Source organism: Crinia signifera, chromosome 3 (genome assembly GCF_055691185.1).
Source record: "Crinia signifera chromosome 3, ASM5569118v1, whole genome shotgun sequence".
NCBI lineage: Eukaryota > Metazoa > Chordata > Amphibia > Anura > Myobatrachidae > Crinia > Crinia signifera.
In genome coordinates, this window is record NC_139219.1 from 248837299 (window position 1) to 248849798 (window position 12500).

General features: G+C 40.8%; 1 protein-coding gene across 1 annotated transcript in view; it reads left to right on the forward strand.

Moving 5' to 3' along the window:
• Positions 1-12500, forward strand: part of LOC146064391 (maltase-glucoamylase-like) — a 210397-nt gene that overhangs the window by 11735 nt on the left and 186162 nt on the right. Inside the window, exons 5-7 of the mRNA XM_083177838.1 lie at positions 2616-2770; positions 6978-7149; positions 9261-9360. Coding sequence (XP_083033964.1) covers positions 2616-2770; positions 6978-7149; positions 9261-9360 — 427 coding nt within the window. The remainder of the gene's footprint in view (positions 1-2615; positions 2771-6977; positions 7150-9260; positions 9361-12500) is intronic.

Genomic DNA, 12500 nt, shown 5'->3' on the forward strand with positions numbered 1-12500 from the left:
AGTGTGTCACCAAACACACTACACATAGAACCACAACAGAAAAAATACCGACAGTTCTTTCAGGCGCTCCTTCTTTGTGTCTCTCCTTCACATGTATCTCAAAGGGTTACTCATATAACATGTAAGGAAAAGACAATAATATAGTGTAAAACCATAAAACTACGAAATAAATTCCAAGTGGTGTTTTAAGATGGGAACCGTACCCTAATAAATTGTCCACCAATCAAGTAGACAATCTGCGCATGTGGTTAGTGAATCTGGAAACCAGGTCCTCAAATGTGGTCCTCCTTATTTCTCCATATTTATCCCGTGTGTAGAGAATATACAAAGAAATATCTCCATATGGTGAAATACCGTTTTAATGAAGACACAAAGTTTAAAAAACATTAAACATGAAATTGGGATATATGTCTGGTGAGAGTCCAATTTATTAAACAATTAAACAATTTATTGATTAATGATTAACATATTAAAAATCACTAGAAACCATATCATAGATATGTAAAATAGCATGATTGGATATATAGCTCCACTTTGATATATAAGGTTAGCTTTTGGGAAATGCACACCGCTGATCCTTTCTTTAAGCGGGCCCTGTTCCTATTGGACTCCAATGGATACCGGAAATTTGGGGGGACAGTCAATGTCACTCACATATCTGAGATATCTGGGATATCTGCTACTGCTGTAAGCTGCAATTGAAGTGGTCCCCGTGGTGTTAGAATGCTGTCCTTTGGTTCTCTTGGAATAGCCCCAGTTCTTTCTGATGTCCACTTTTTGGGTTCTGGTTCAGGGTCCTTTGAGAAGTTTTTATAAACCGCAATATGTAAAAGGAATGGGGGTGCTAACTGATGCATTTCACTGGGTATCTCCCAGCTTTTTCAAAGGCTCAGCAGCCCCATTCCTTTTCCATTTTGCGGATTATAAAAACTTCCCATATAAAAATATCAAAGTGGAGCTATATATCCAGCACCAATTCCATGCTATTTTACAGTATCTATGATATGGTTTTTAGTGATTTTCAAAACACTTTCAAAAATGACATTTGGGGGCATTTAACATGTTTGCTACACATTTCAATGCATTTGGATGCATTTCAGTGCAAAAACGCATGCAATCGCATCGCATGCGATTTGATTGCATGCAATGCGATGCGATGTGATTTTTGCTAAAAATAGCTAAAAAACTGTAAAAATCGCATGCCATCTCATGCAACTACATATGGCATTCGATGGCATGCGATTGGAGCCGTGATACTCCACAAGTACCAACATTATTTGTGTCCTTCCTCAAAAGCGCAGTAAAAATTATTTTCTTTTCAGCCATGTGACATACCTAGCGTGATGTCACTTGGTGATAAACCAGTGGATTGTGGGAGAGAGGTGTATTAGCTCATTCTCTTCCCTGCTTCAATCCACAATGCCAGTGGGTTATTACAAATCAGGGTGCCACAAGGGGGGATGTGGAATGTGTGGGCCACACCCAAGTGTCACTCACAAGAGGTGACACCAAAGTAATGATGTCTTTACAGAGACAAAAGCTGGGTGCTGCACTTTAACATTACATGCAGCACACGGCAAGGCTCCTGTCATAGTATTAGAGCTGACACTGCAGCCGCAGATGTCACCAGGGATAGCCTATATCTCCTGGACCCTGGTATGACAGAAATGGGGTCTGGGCTGTGAGGCCACACCCCCTCTTTCCGGCAGCTCTTCTTTGGCTTGCAATTCATACTGTACTCCCCCCTTATCAGGTGCTCTCTACACATGACATTATATTTACAGTACTGTAAAGCAGCTGTAAAATGACATTTTAACCACTGCTTCTTTATTTTTAAAATACAACAAACCTTTTCAATGTAAGAGAAAACCTTTTTATTACTTTTCTAAATAGATCCATATTAGAGAATTGTATCTAAACTTCTAAAGAACGGTGAAGTTTATAAATGGTGAAATTGCCCATAACAATTAAACAGGTTCTACCTTTAATTTTATAGAATATACTTCATAAATGCTAGCTACACTACTGCAGCTTGGTTATTATGGCAAACCTCTCTGCAATCACTACTCTTTAGAATTTGTGATACATTATTCCATATATCCCATTGGTTTTGGTCGGAACAGCAGATTAGCTTTGAATCATGTCTCTGTTTTAATTAATTCTGTTACCCAATACAGATGTGTTCTTTACATTATTGCTGAAGTCACACCAAACATCCCCTATCGGGATGCCAGGTCTGGTGATACTCTGCTAAAATTGGGTGTCTTTATTGCCGAAACTGTGTCTTAATCGCAACACAGGGCATCAAAGATTCACCAGGAGACTGTGTCAATTAATTTGATCTGTGTCTGAGTCTGAATCTGCTTATGAAGTGTTTATGTTGATTTTCATATAAGGACTCAGTCACACATAGATATACAAATGCGAAAACATGCCTGATGCTAAGGGAGGTGCACAGGACCTGTCAGCTCACTGATGCCATGCATCTCCTGCTGCATGGCATATTGAAGCTAGTTGTATAAGATGGACACATATGCAGTGAGTAGAATTTATTTTTAAGAAAAAAATGTGTTCTCTTGTTAATATAAATAAATATTACATTTTTTTCTCTATAGATAACAGACCCTAAGACTAAAAGATTTGAAGTTCCTCATGAGCATGTAAAAGATTTTACTGGAACAGCGGAACAAAACCCAAATTATAGTGTTGATTTGGTAGAGAAGCCTTTTGGCATTAAGGTGATGAGGAAAACACCCGATGCCAGAGTCATGTAAGCAATATTGTTTTGCTTTAACATATATTTTGCGGTTTTATGTATGTACATTAACAATCTTATGCCTCAATAATCTTGATTATTAATAAATCTAAAGTCACTAGACATTTGGTTTTATTATTTAATTAATAAAGACTAAGCCATCCCAGTGGGCCAGATACACCAAGATGCAAAAAGTGGTAAAGTGGAGAGTGAGAACCAAACAGCCAACCAGCTCTACTGTCATTTTTCAAACCCGGGGAGTGATAGAAATCTACCACAAGGTGGCGCTGCTTTACCACAAAGTACAATTTTATACCATATTTTTGTGATATCACTTAGTTTTATTAAAAAAACATATTAAACAATTCATATGCATATACAATCAATACACTCAAATGGACAAACAAGACATACAACACTGAACATATATTGAGCAGAGCGATATATAAGAATGAGGCTTTATATATTTCGAGGCATTTAAATCATGGCAAGATAGTTACCAGTCCCGTTCAGTAGTTTGTAGCATATTTGATCCTACTTTGGATCATGGAGATCCCAGTCACTTTCCCTATATCCGAGCAGTCCGTTTTAAGATAATATAGTTAGACCAGCTCCAGGCGACAAGTGTTCTTGTGGTTAGGGCTCCTTTATGAATATGCAGTCAGATCTGCTCACCCGACTTTTAGTGGTGTAACACACGCTAGTGAGTGCAGCGTAACGGGATCCTGGCAACGGGCTGTATCGGGCTTCCAATACGCGTTTCTCCGCCTTGTATGTAGTCGGCGGCTTCCTTCTGGCTAGGGCCTCTTTTATTTATTTCTTTGATTTGCACTTTTGAGCACTTCACGTTTTTCGTTAGTTTTGTCACGTTTTTTTGATTTGGGTAGTGCGGCTGTCCCTAACGGGCCTTTCGTTCCCCAAACGTGGCTGGGACTCTTCACCTTTTGGGGAGAGTCCCGGTCCCCTCGAGGGCAACCCCGAGCCGCAAGGCGGAGGGAAGCCTAAGCGGGTCTCTCCAAACCTTCGGGTGCGGAGGACCCACCGTCCAAAACCCTTCCGGGGGTGGAGGAAACGCGGGTCTCTCTGAGCTTCGGCGAAGAGGACCCACCGATCCCTTTTTTCCCTTCCTCGGCCTTATGGTTGAGGGGGGTTAGGGGAACCATGGGGCCTTTCTCCTTTGGGAGAGGGTCCAAACGTTCGTACGGCTGCCCCCTTTGCACGTGTTTAGGCACAGCACTGGTGGTGGTGGGAGCACACCTCGGGCTCCCTGAGTTTCTTCAAACTCATTCTTATATATCGCTCTGCTCAATATATGTTCAGTGTTGTATGTCTTGTTTGTCCATTTGAGTGTATTGATTGTATATGCATATGAATTGTTTAATATGTTTTTTTAATAAAACTAAGTGATATCACAAAAATATGGTATAAAATTGTACTTTGTGGTAAAGCAGCGCCACCTTGTGGTAGATTTCTATCACTCCCCAGGTTGTTCAAATTCACAAAGGTTCACAATACCTTTGATAGGAGGCTGCAGTTTTACCCAAAGTTAAAAGGATTATTGCCACTATCGATCACCTGATACCCATCTATACGAATTGATCGCCCTAATCTAACCAGCGCTTTTGGGTGGCTTATGGTCACTACCCCCCTTCTTTCCATTTTTCAAACCCAGCCTTTAACATGACAGGAGCTGATTGGCTTTTGCAGTTTTTAAAGCTTGGTGCATCTGGCCCTATATGAGCAATATGTGTGAGGAATAATTGATTGTTATTGTGTCTTGAAATTTACAGTATAAACATATTGGTGAAATACTGACTGTTTTATTTTTACACTGCAATATAGATCTCACTTTGAAGAAAAACCCTACCCAAATGTAATTCTATCTGACAATGTTATATCTGCCCCACCTGCAGTGCACATGGTTTTGTCCATCTGAGAAGGAATTTGCCTCTGAGAGTGAACCAGAATAAGGCCCTATATCATGACATATACAGCATAGGAGTCTAACATCCTATATAATAAAAGCTGAACGCTGCTCCTCGCTATGTATTCAGAAGCAGTGAGGTGCCAAACGGCACAGAACGTGTCTGTCCCTGACTCACTAAACTCCACACTCTTCCAGTGGTGACGGGTCGCACTACTGACACTACTGGGTAAAATTACAAGGTTCAAGGCAATGCACATGGGGAGGGTATGGATTATAGGAAGCAGGGACTGGTAGTGTCAACATTTTTGGGTGGAGATCCACACAACATAGGGTCTGTTAGCTGTCAGATGGTCCTGATGTTAATACACATGCCATAAGTCGGCATTACATCTCCAAAGACAACACCTGCATAATTTCCATTCATTTTTAGATCCTCTGCTACCAAAGATATAGCCTCAATCACAAGAGCTGGTTTTTCCACAAGGCAACCTAGGTGCTCGCTGGCGAGTACTAAGGGGTCAGTAGATAGGCCCCACAAAATCCACTCTGGCTCCCATGCAATTTGCTCCCAAGTGTGCACTGCGGCTGCGGTTGTGGCATATGTCGTTACTTCATGACCCGCCCACCCCCAGTCGCAGTCACACATACAATAGAGTGAAGGAAGAGAATGTGAATACCACACCAGCCAAGACCCCAAAGCAGCAAACCAACACTCCACCCTGCAGGCAACTTCTACTAAGTCATAGTGGCAATGCTGCAACACCAGTACAGTTAGGCATTTTAATAAGGGTAGTATAATAGCTGCTTTGAACAGATAAGATGGCACAATCTTCCAAAAAAAAAAGTAAATGTGCACAATAGTTACTATATTGCTGGGTTTATATATAGTGCAAATATTAATTCAATTAAATTATCGATATATGCAATGGCTAAGCAATATATTTTTACAAATATAAATCTTGAAATCAGGCAGTGGATAATATCATGCACTAAATATAATAGGCTGTAAGAATCCGAAAGTGAGAGATTTTGGGAGAGCTTTTCCATTTTTTTTAAAGCAGCAATCAATTACATGGCAAAATCAGCCTGTTTTTTTAGGGTAAATCATTGCATAAAATAATTGGCAAACTTATCCAAAATCTCTCACTTTCTGATTCTTACATCCTAATACAGATGGCCCCATGTCTCAAAAGCAAAATAATGAACAATAAGGAGGGATATCCAATTACCTGTGATCACTGATTGTGGGAGATTGGTTTCCCGAGTGCTATCCAATTAGCATTGATAAGCCGGCACAGGCAAAGGAAAATCCCAGAAGGCAGCCCCATTTTCAGAGAAATCAGGGCTGCAGTTGCCTAAAGCATACAGGTTTTACTGAACCTGCAAATTTGCTTTTTATTTACTGGACTAATAGGACAGCCTGATAAAAAAAAACCTTGATGAAACATCTAGGAAAATAACTAAATACATTTTTTTTTCCTATGTTTTTTTTTGGGAGAAATTGGATACTACACGAAATCTGTGCCTTCTCACAACATTAATATAAGATATTCATTAAATAGACAAGTAACAGAACTCTGCATTTACACTACCATAGGCTTATAAAAATAGTGTGATCAACACCTATGCCAGCCCCCATCCTAGTACAACCTCTTCTCTTATTTAATCATTCCGTTTCTCAAATAACTACATAGTAGGTGAGGCTGAATAACTTGCGTCCATCTAGTTCAACCTATGTTTATAGTAGCTAATCCCTTGTTGTATAGTATGTTCTGATATTTTAAAGACAGATTGTTACTTATTCATACCCGTGGATACCCATACTACTGTACTACTGTTGCTTTTAGTTTTTGTCCTTTTAAACTGTGTTTAATTTTGTATGATATATCACAAAAAAAGGATGAACTAAAAAAGAGCACAAATGAACAGACATGCAGCTATCAGACCACAATTAGTGTTTGTCAAACCACTAGAAGATAAATATGTGCAAGATGGGGCTTTTTTGACTGATTTAGCGCTATCAGAAAGTAATAACATTCAATATAGCGCTAAATCAGTCACAAAACCACCATCTTGGACATAATTCTGTATGATGCCTAAGAATAGAATTTCAATTAACTTAATTCTAATTTTTTTTTTCAGTAATGTAATTGGGAATTGTGGTGCAATACCCTAATTTACTGTATCTTAGATTAACATTGTTGTATTTTAGCTTTATAAATGATGAAGTTGGGATCAGGCGATTTGTTTTACATACACATACTGTAACAAATTGTTTATATTCTGCTCCACTAGATTTGACACTACGATAGGACCACTTCTGTATGCTAACCAGTTCCTACAACTGTCCATTAAACTACCCAGTAGCAATATATATGGTTTGGGGGAACATGTACACCGGCAGTATAAGCATGATACATACTGGAAAACATGGCCTATATTCACCAGAGACTGGTTTCCCAATGGAGTAAGTACTTATTTTTGTAATCCCTTATTTAATGATTACAAGCTCATTACACAATGTGTTTACAGTGTATCAGGTTTACATGTAGCTTGCAGTTAGTAATTATAAGCAAAGCAATGTACCTGAATGAGTCTGCAGATGTGCTGCTTGCAATAAGCAATTATAAACAAGTCTAAGCAGGGCTTACTGTACCTTAAAGCTTGTTAAACTATTATAGGATGAAATATATATTTCTAATTACTACATATTGTAATTAATACACTAAAGTTTAGAGAAATAATTCTGCATGCATAATTAAATAAAGTGTATCATGCAGAGACATAGATTATTTTGAATTATCCAACATTTCAGTTGCAAAATGAAAGTTTGGCTTCCCATATTCCTTCACTAAGCAAGAAAAACCGAAAAAGTATTGCTATTATATGTAGCATGAAAATATTACAGAACATTCTCATACTCTGTAAAATGTTTATTAGCATCAGTAAAGAACTAACAAGTTAACCCTTAACCTAGAGCATTAAATACAATAAAGCATGTGTACCACAAGACAAACATGATGATACTGTATAAAATATATTTTTGTGGGGGTGGGTGGCTTACAAAGTCCTTGAGGAAATGTGGAAGCCTGACAGCTGTCCAGACTTACTAGGGAGATATAATCACAACCACAAGTTAGTATAACCATGCCCATTTCATTGCGTTCTTCTTCTGCAGACGGTCCCAGTATTCTTTACAGTAGGGTTAGTACAAATGTAATAATAACTTTTAGTTTTAATAATATTGAACAAGAAAGTAAAACTGAATAGACTACACTATGGGCATTAGTCAATGTCTTCGGCGAGGGAGTTTGTACAGCAATAATGGCCATCCTCACCTTCAAACCCCCATGCCATCCCCTCACCACATTCAATGTATGGCCCAAATCCACGCCATTAGAGGATGGCCAGGATCCCCTTAAATGGCGAGGTTCACCACAAATGCAGCGATTTAGAAACAGGCGAGGTGGAAACAGCGAGTGAAGGGGAGGGAGTTGAATACACTGACGGCGAGCTATCGGCTCTTCTTGCAGTCAATAGTTTGCCGTCAGGGCATGGAATATACCCCATTATCTGAGGTAATCAGAGACAACCCCAGATTGTGTCAAAGGAACCTGTTAATAGAAGAGTGGTATGATACAATGGGTCAGATGTATTAAGCCTGGTAAAGTGATAATGTGGTTATACAGTGGAAGGTGATAGAGCCTCAGCCAATAACTCTTGTGATTTTTCAACACACAGATGATTGGCTGGTGATTTATTATCTTCCACTTTATCACAGCTATACTACACTATTTACCACGCTTATTGCATCTACCCCAACTTGAGCTGTGCACTTGTCACTGACATATAGACAATACAGCCTAATAGTACCCATCAAAGTATAGATGCAATAAGAGGTACACTGCCCTATACTACTTCTATTGGCATAGAACGCATTCTCCTGCAGGCCCATAATGAGCAGAAAGGGATTAGAAAGATCAAAAATATTGCCCTTGTCAAATAGGTAAGATACTTTATTTAGAAATGGAGAGTTTGCATAGTTTATAGTCTTTGACTAGATCTGGGATGATAATGGTCAATTGCTTTTGCTTTGAGTTGTGTTTGGAGTGTGATTGGTAACACTTGGGCCATTGTCTTATTGGAGAGTATATAATTTTCTGCTCACAACAGCTTAGCATGTGTAATATATACCAATGCATATTGGCTCAATATCAATACAAATATCATCATCAAGCACCTGGTCAACCTACTTAAATAGTGATATGAGCAAAAGTAGAAGACAAGTCTACTCATCAAAATGCTTGAGTCTTCAATACATTTTAGTAGAGTAGACAAGTACATAATGTCTCTATTCCCTCTCACTGCCAGCTCTACCCCAGTAGCTTAATGTGGGCTGTGCTGCATATTTATGTCATTGCTATGTAATTGGCACATTTGGTATCATGGGAGGAGTTAACTGTTTATTGAGAATCTTGTTCTAAAGTGAAGAATAATATATGATGTAGCAAAGAATCATATGTTTGCACTTGAAATAAAATTATGCATTTTCTGATACTACTGTTATTTATTCTATAGGATGGAAGTAACTTATATGGTGCACAGACATTTTTCTTGTGTTTGGAAGATGAAAAGGGATCATCCTTTGGGGTATTCTTAATGAATAGTAATGCAATGGGCAAGTATTTTTTTGAATTTGCTTAAATACATCATACAAATGTAATAGTTATAGTTTACTAACTTTTTATTAATTCATACAACAATTTAAATATGTATTTTTTGCATGCATCTGTTTTTCCCCTATTATATTGAATTGTTTGTTCTACTGTAATTGTAATTTTGTGGTACTACAAACGGTTTGTGGTACCTTGTATTGTGAAACAAAAGATTATAATCATCATTTTTTTTTTCATCAAGAAGCCTTTAATGAATCATCTGTTCATTAAAGGCTTCTTGTAGAGGTGTAGTGGAGGATATTATTAGTATGCACATTTAGGGTCTCTTTATGTGCTGTCTCCTCAGATGTGACAGGCAGCCAAAATAACCTCTGAATACCTTACCACACCTTCTTCTTCTTTTATTCTCTGCGCAAATAGGATGTGCCTATCTTAACAAGACTATGCCTTAGAGATACAGGTACCCTTATATAGCATGTGTGGTACCACTGGTTGCTCTAGGGGGGTTATTTAGATACTGAAGGATCTGCAATGGGATGTGAAAGTGATAATTATCAGTACAGGGCATGCAGAAAGGGTCCTGTGACACAGCACACAGTCCAGAATACTGTAACTGACAGTAATTTGCTATTTATATTGGGGGTCATGCACAAAGCACTGGCCCATAAATGTCATACAATCCTTAAAGTAACCACTTTGAGAGTGCCTCATTTTTATCCATCAAGGTAGTACTCTCTGTTCTGGGAACATCATATGTATATGTATTACCAAAATAGAATAAAAAAAAAAAAAACATGCAGGACACCACCTGTCCTATTCTCTATCAATAATGCAAACATATTTATCATGTACAGTAAAATACTTAACCAATTTATTTGCTAGATTATTCCCACTATGTCCTATTACCCACAAGGACAGATGTAGGGTAATTAGATCAGCTGAGGATGTCTTTGCGCTTGTAAAGTCTTCCCAAATCTGTCTGCTTTCACTAATCTACCCTCCCACCTCTGGTCCTCATGGCTGATAATCTCTCAACTTCACTTTCTCCTACCGCTCCTCCCCCTCCCATCCCATAAGTATCCTGACCCCTCTCCCCCACTCCCCCACCCTCCCAAGTACCCCCCCTTGCTTCTGTAATCCCAAAAACCTTATCCACATAAATACACAACCCCCCTCTCTCCTCTGCCCTATGGAACGCTAGATCCATCTGCAACAAACTCCCTGCCATCCATGTCCTATTCATCTCTAGTGCATTACACCTCCTTGCTATCATTGAGACCTGGCCCTCAACCTCTGATTCCATCTCTCCAGCTGCACACTCCCACAGTGGCCTCTCATTCTCTCACACCCCCAGGCCTGATGGTCACCAAGGTGGCGGCGTAGGCTTTCTTCTCTCTGTCTCCTGCAGAGTCATTCACACTGAACCCTCTCTATTCTTCTTCTCCTTTTAGTCTCACTCCATCTGTCTGTACTGCCCCTACCACCTCCGTTTTGCTGCAATCTACTGTCCCCCTGGCCCTATCTCCCAATTTCTTGACAACTTTGCCGCCTGGCTTCCACACTTCCTCTCCTCTGACCTACCTTCTGTCATTCTTTGTGACTTTAATATCCTCTATGATAACCCCGCTGATCCTAGCACCTCCAAACTCCTCTCTCTGTGCTCCTCTCTTGGCCTATCTCAGTGGACTACCTCTCCCACCCACATCCAAGGACACTCCCTCGATCTCATCTTCTCCCGCTCTTGTTCCCTTACAGACTACCCTATCTTGGCTTTTCCTCTTTCTGACCATCACCTCATCTCCTTCTCCCTCACTGCTTCCCCCTCTCCCACCCTTCCAAGCGCATTGCATGGCATAATGTCAACACACTTGATATTGCTGCCTTCTCGGACATGCTGTGTCCTCTTCTCGCCCCAATCGCCACCATGTCCTGCCCGAACCTCACCGCCTCCATCTATAACGACACCCTATCTTCAGCATTGGACTCTCCCTGCCCTCCCTCTTCTATCCCCCTTCGATGCTCCAACCCCCAACCGTGACACTCGCCTATCACTCGATTCCTTAAAAAGTGCTCTCACACTGCTGCGCGCTTCTGGAAGAAATCACGCTCCCTCTCGGATTATCTCCATTTCAAATTCATTCTTTCCTCCTTCAGCTCTGCCTTTGCTCTGGCCAAGGAATCCTACTTTAAGTTCCTCATCCTTCCCCAATCATCCATCCCCCACAGGCTCTTTGCCACCTTCAAATCCTTGCCCCCCCCCTCCTCCAGCTCTTCCATCCTCCATCGTAACTGCTGGTTTTGCTACCTATTTTTCAACCAAAATCACCTCTCTCAGGACTGCCATCACTGCTGCCCTGACCTCACCCTCTCTCTCATCTTCTCCAACATCTGCACTCCCCTCCTTCCCACCCCTGTCCCCATTTTACACCACCACTGCTGCTGAAGTCCATTCTATCCTTCAATCCGCTTCTCCCTCCACCTGCCCGCTCAATCCTATCCCCTCCAATATTATCCATCATCTCAGTCCGTTGGTCTGCACTCACCTGGCTCACCTCTTTAATCTTTTTCTATCCTCTGGGATCTTCCCCTCCCCCTTCAAAACACGCTCTTGTCTCCCCAATTCTCAAAAAAACCAAATCTGAACCCCAACTCTCTGTCCAACTACAGGCCCATCTTCCTCCTCCCTTTTGCCTCCAAGATCCTAGAACATCTGGCCTATAATCGTCTCCTAAGCCACCTTACCACTAACTCCATTCTAGATCCCCTCCAATCAGGGTTCCGCCCTTTACATTCCACTGAAACTGCCCCGACCAAGGTCACTAACGATCTACTATCGGCTAAATACAAAGGCCTCTTCTCTATTCTCATCCAGCTTGATCTGTCGGCGGCCTTTGACACTGTTGACCACCCTCTTCTGCTTAACACCCTCTGCTCCTTTGGCATCACTGGAACGGTCTTCTCCTGGTTCACCTCATACCTCTCCGATCGCTCCTTCTCTGTCTCCACTTCGAGCTCCTCCTCTCCTACTACCCCTCAGCCAGTCGTGTTCCCCAAGGGTCAGTCCTTGGCCCTCTCCTCTTCTCCATCTACACCACCTCTCTGGGCACCCTCATCAGCTGCTACGGCTTCCATTACCACCTTA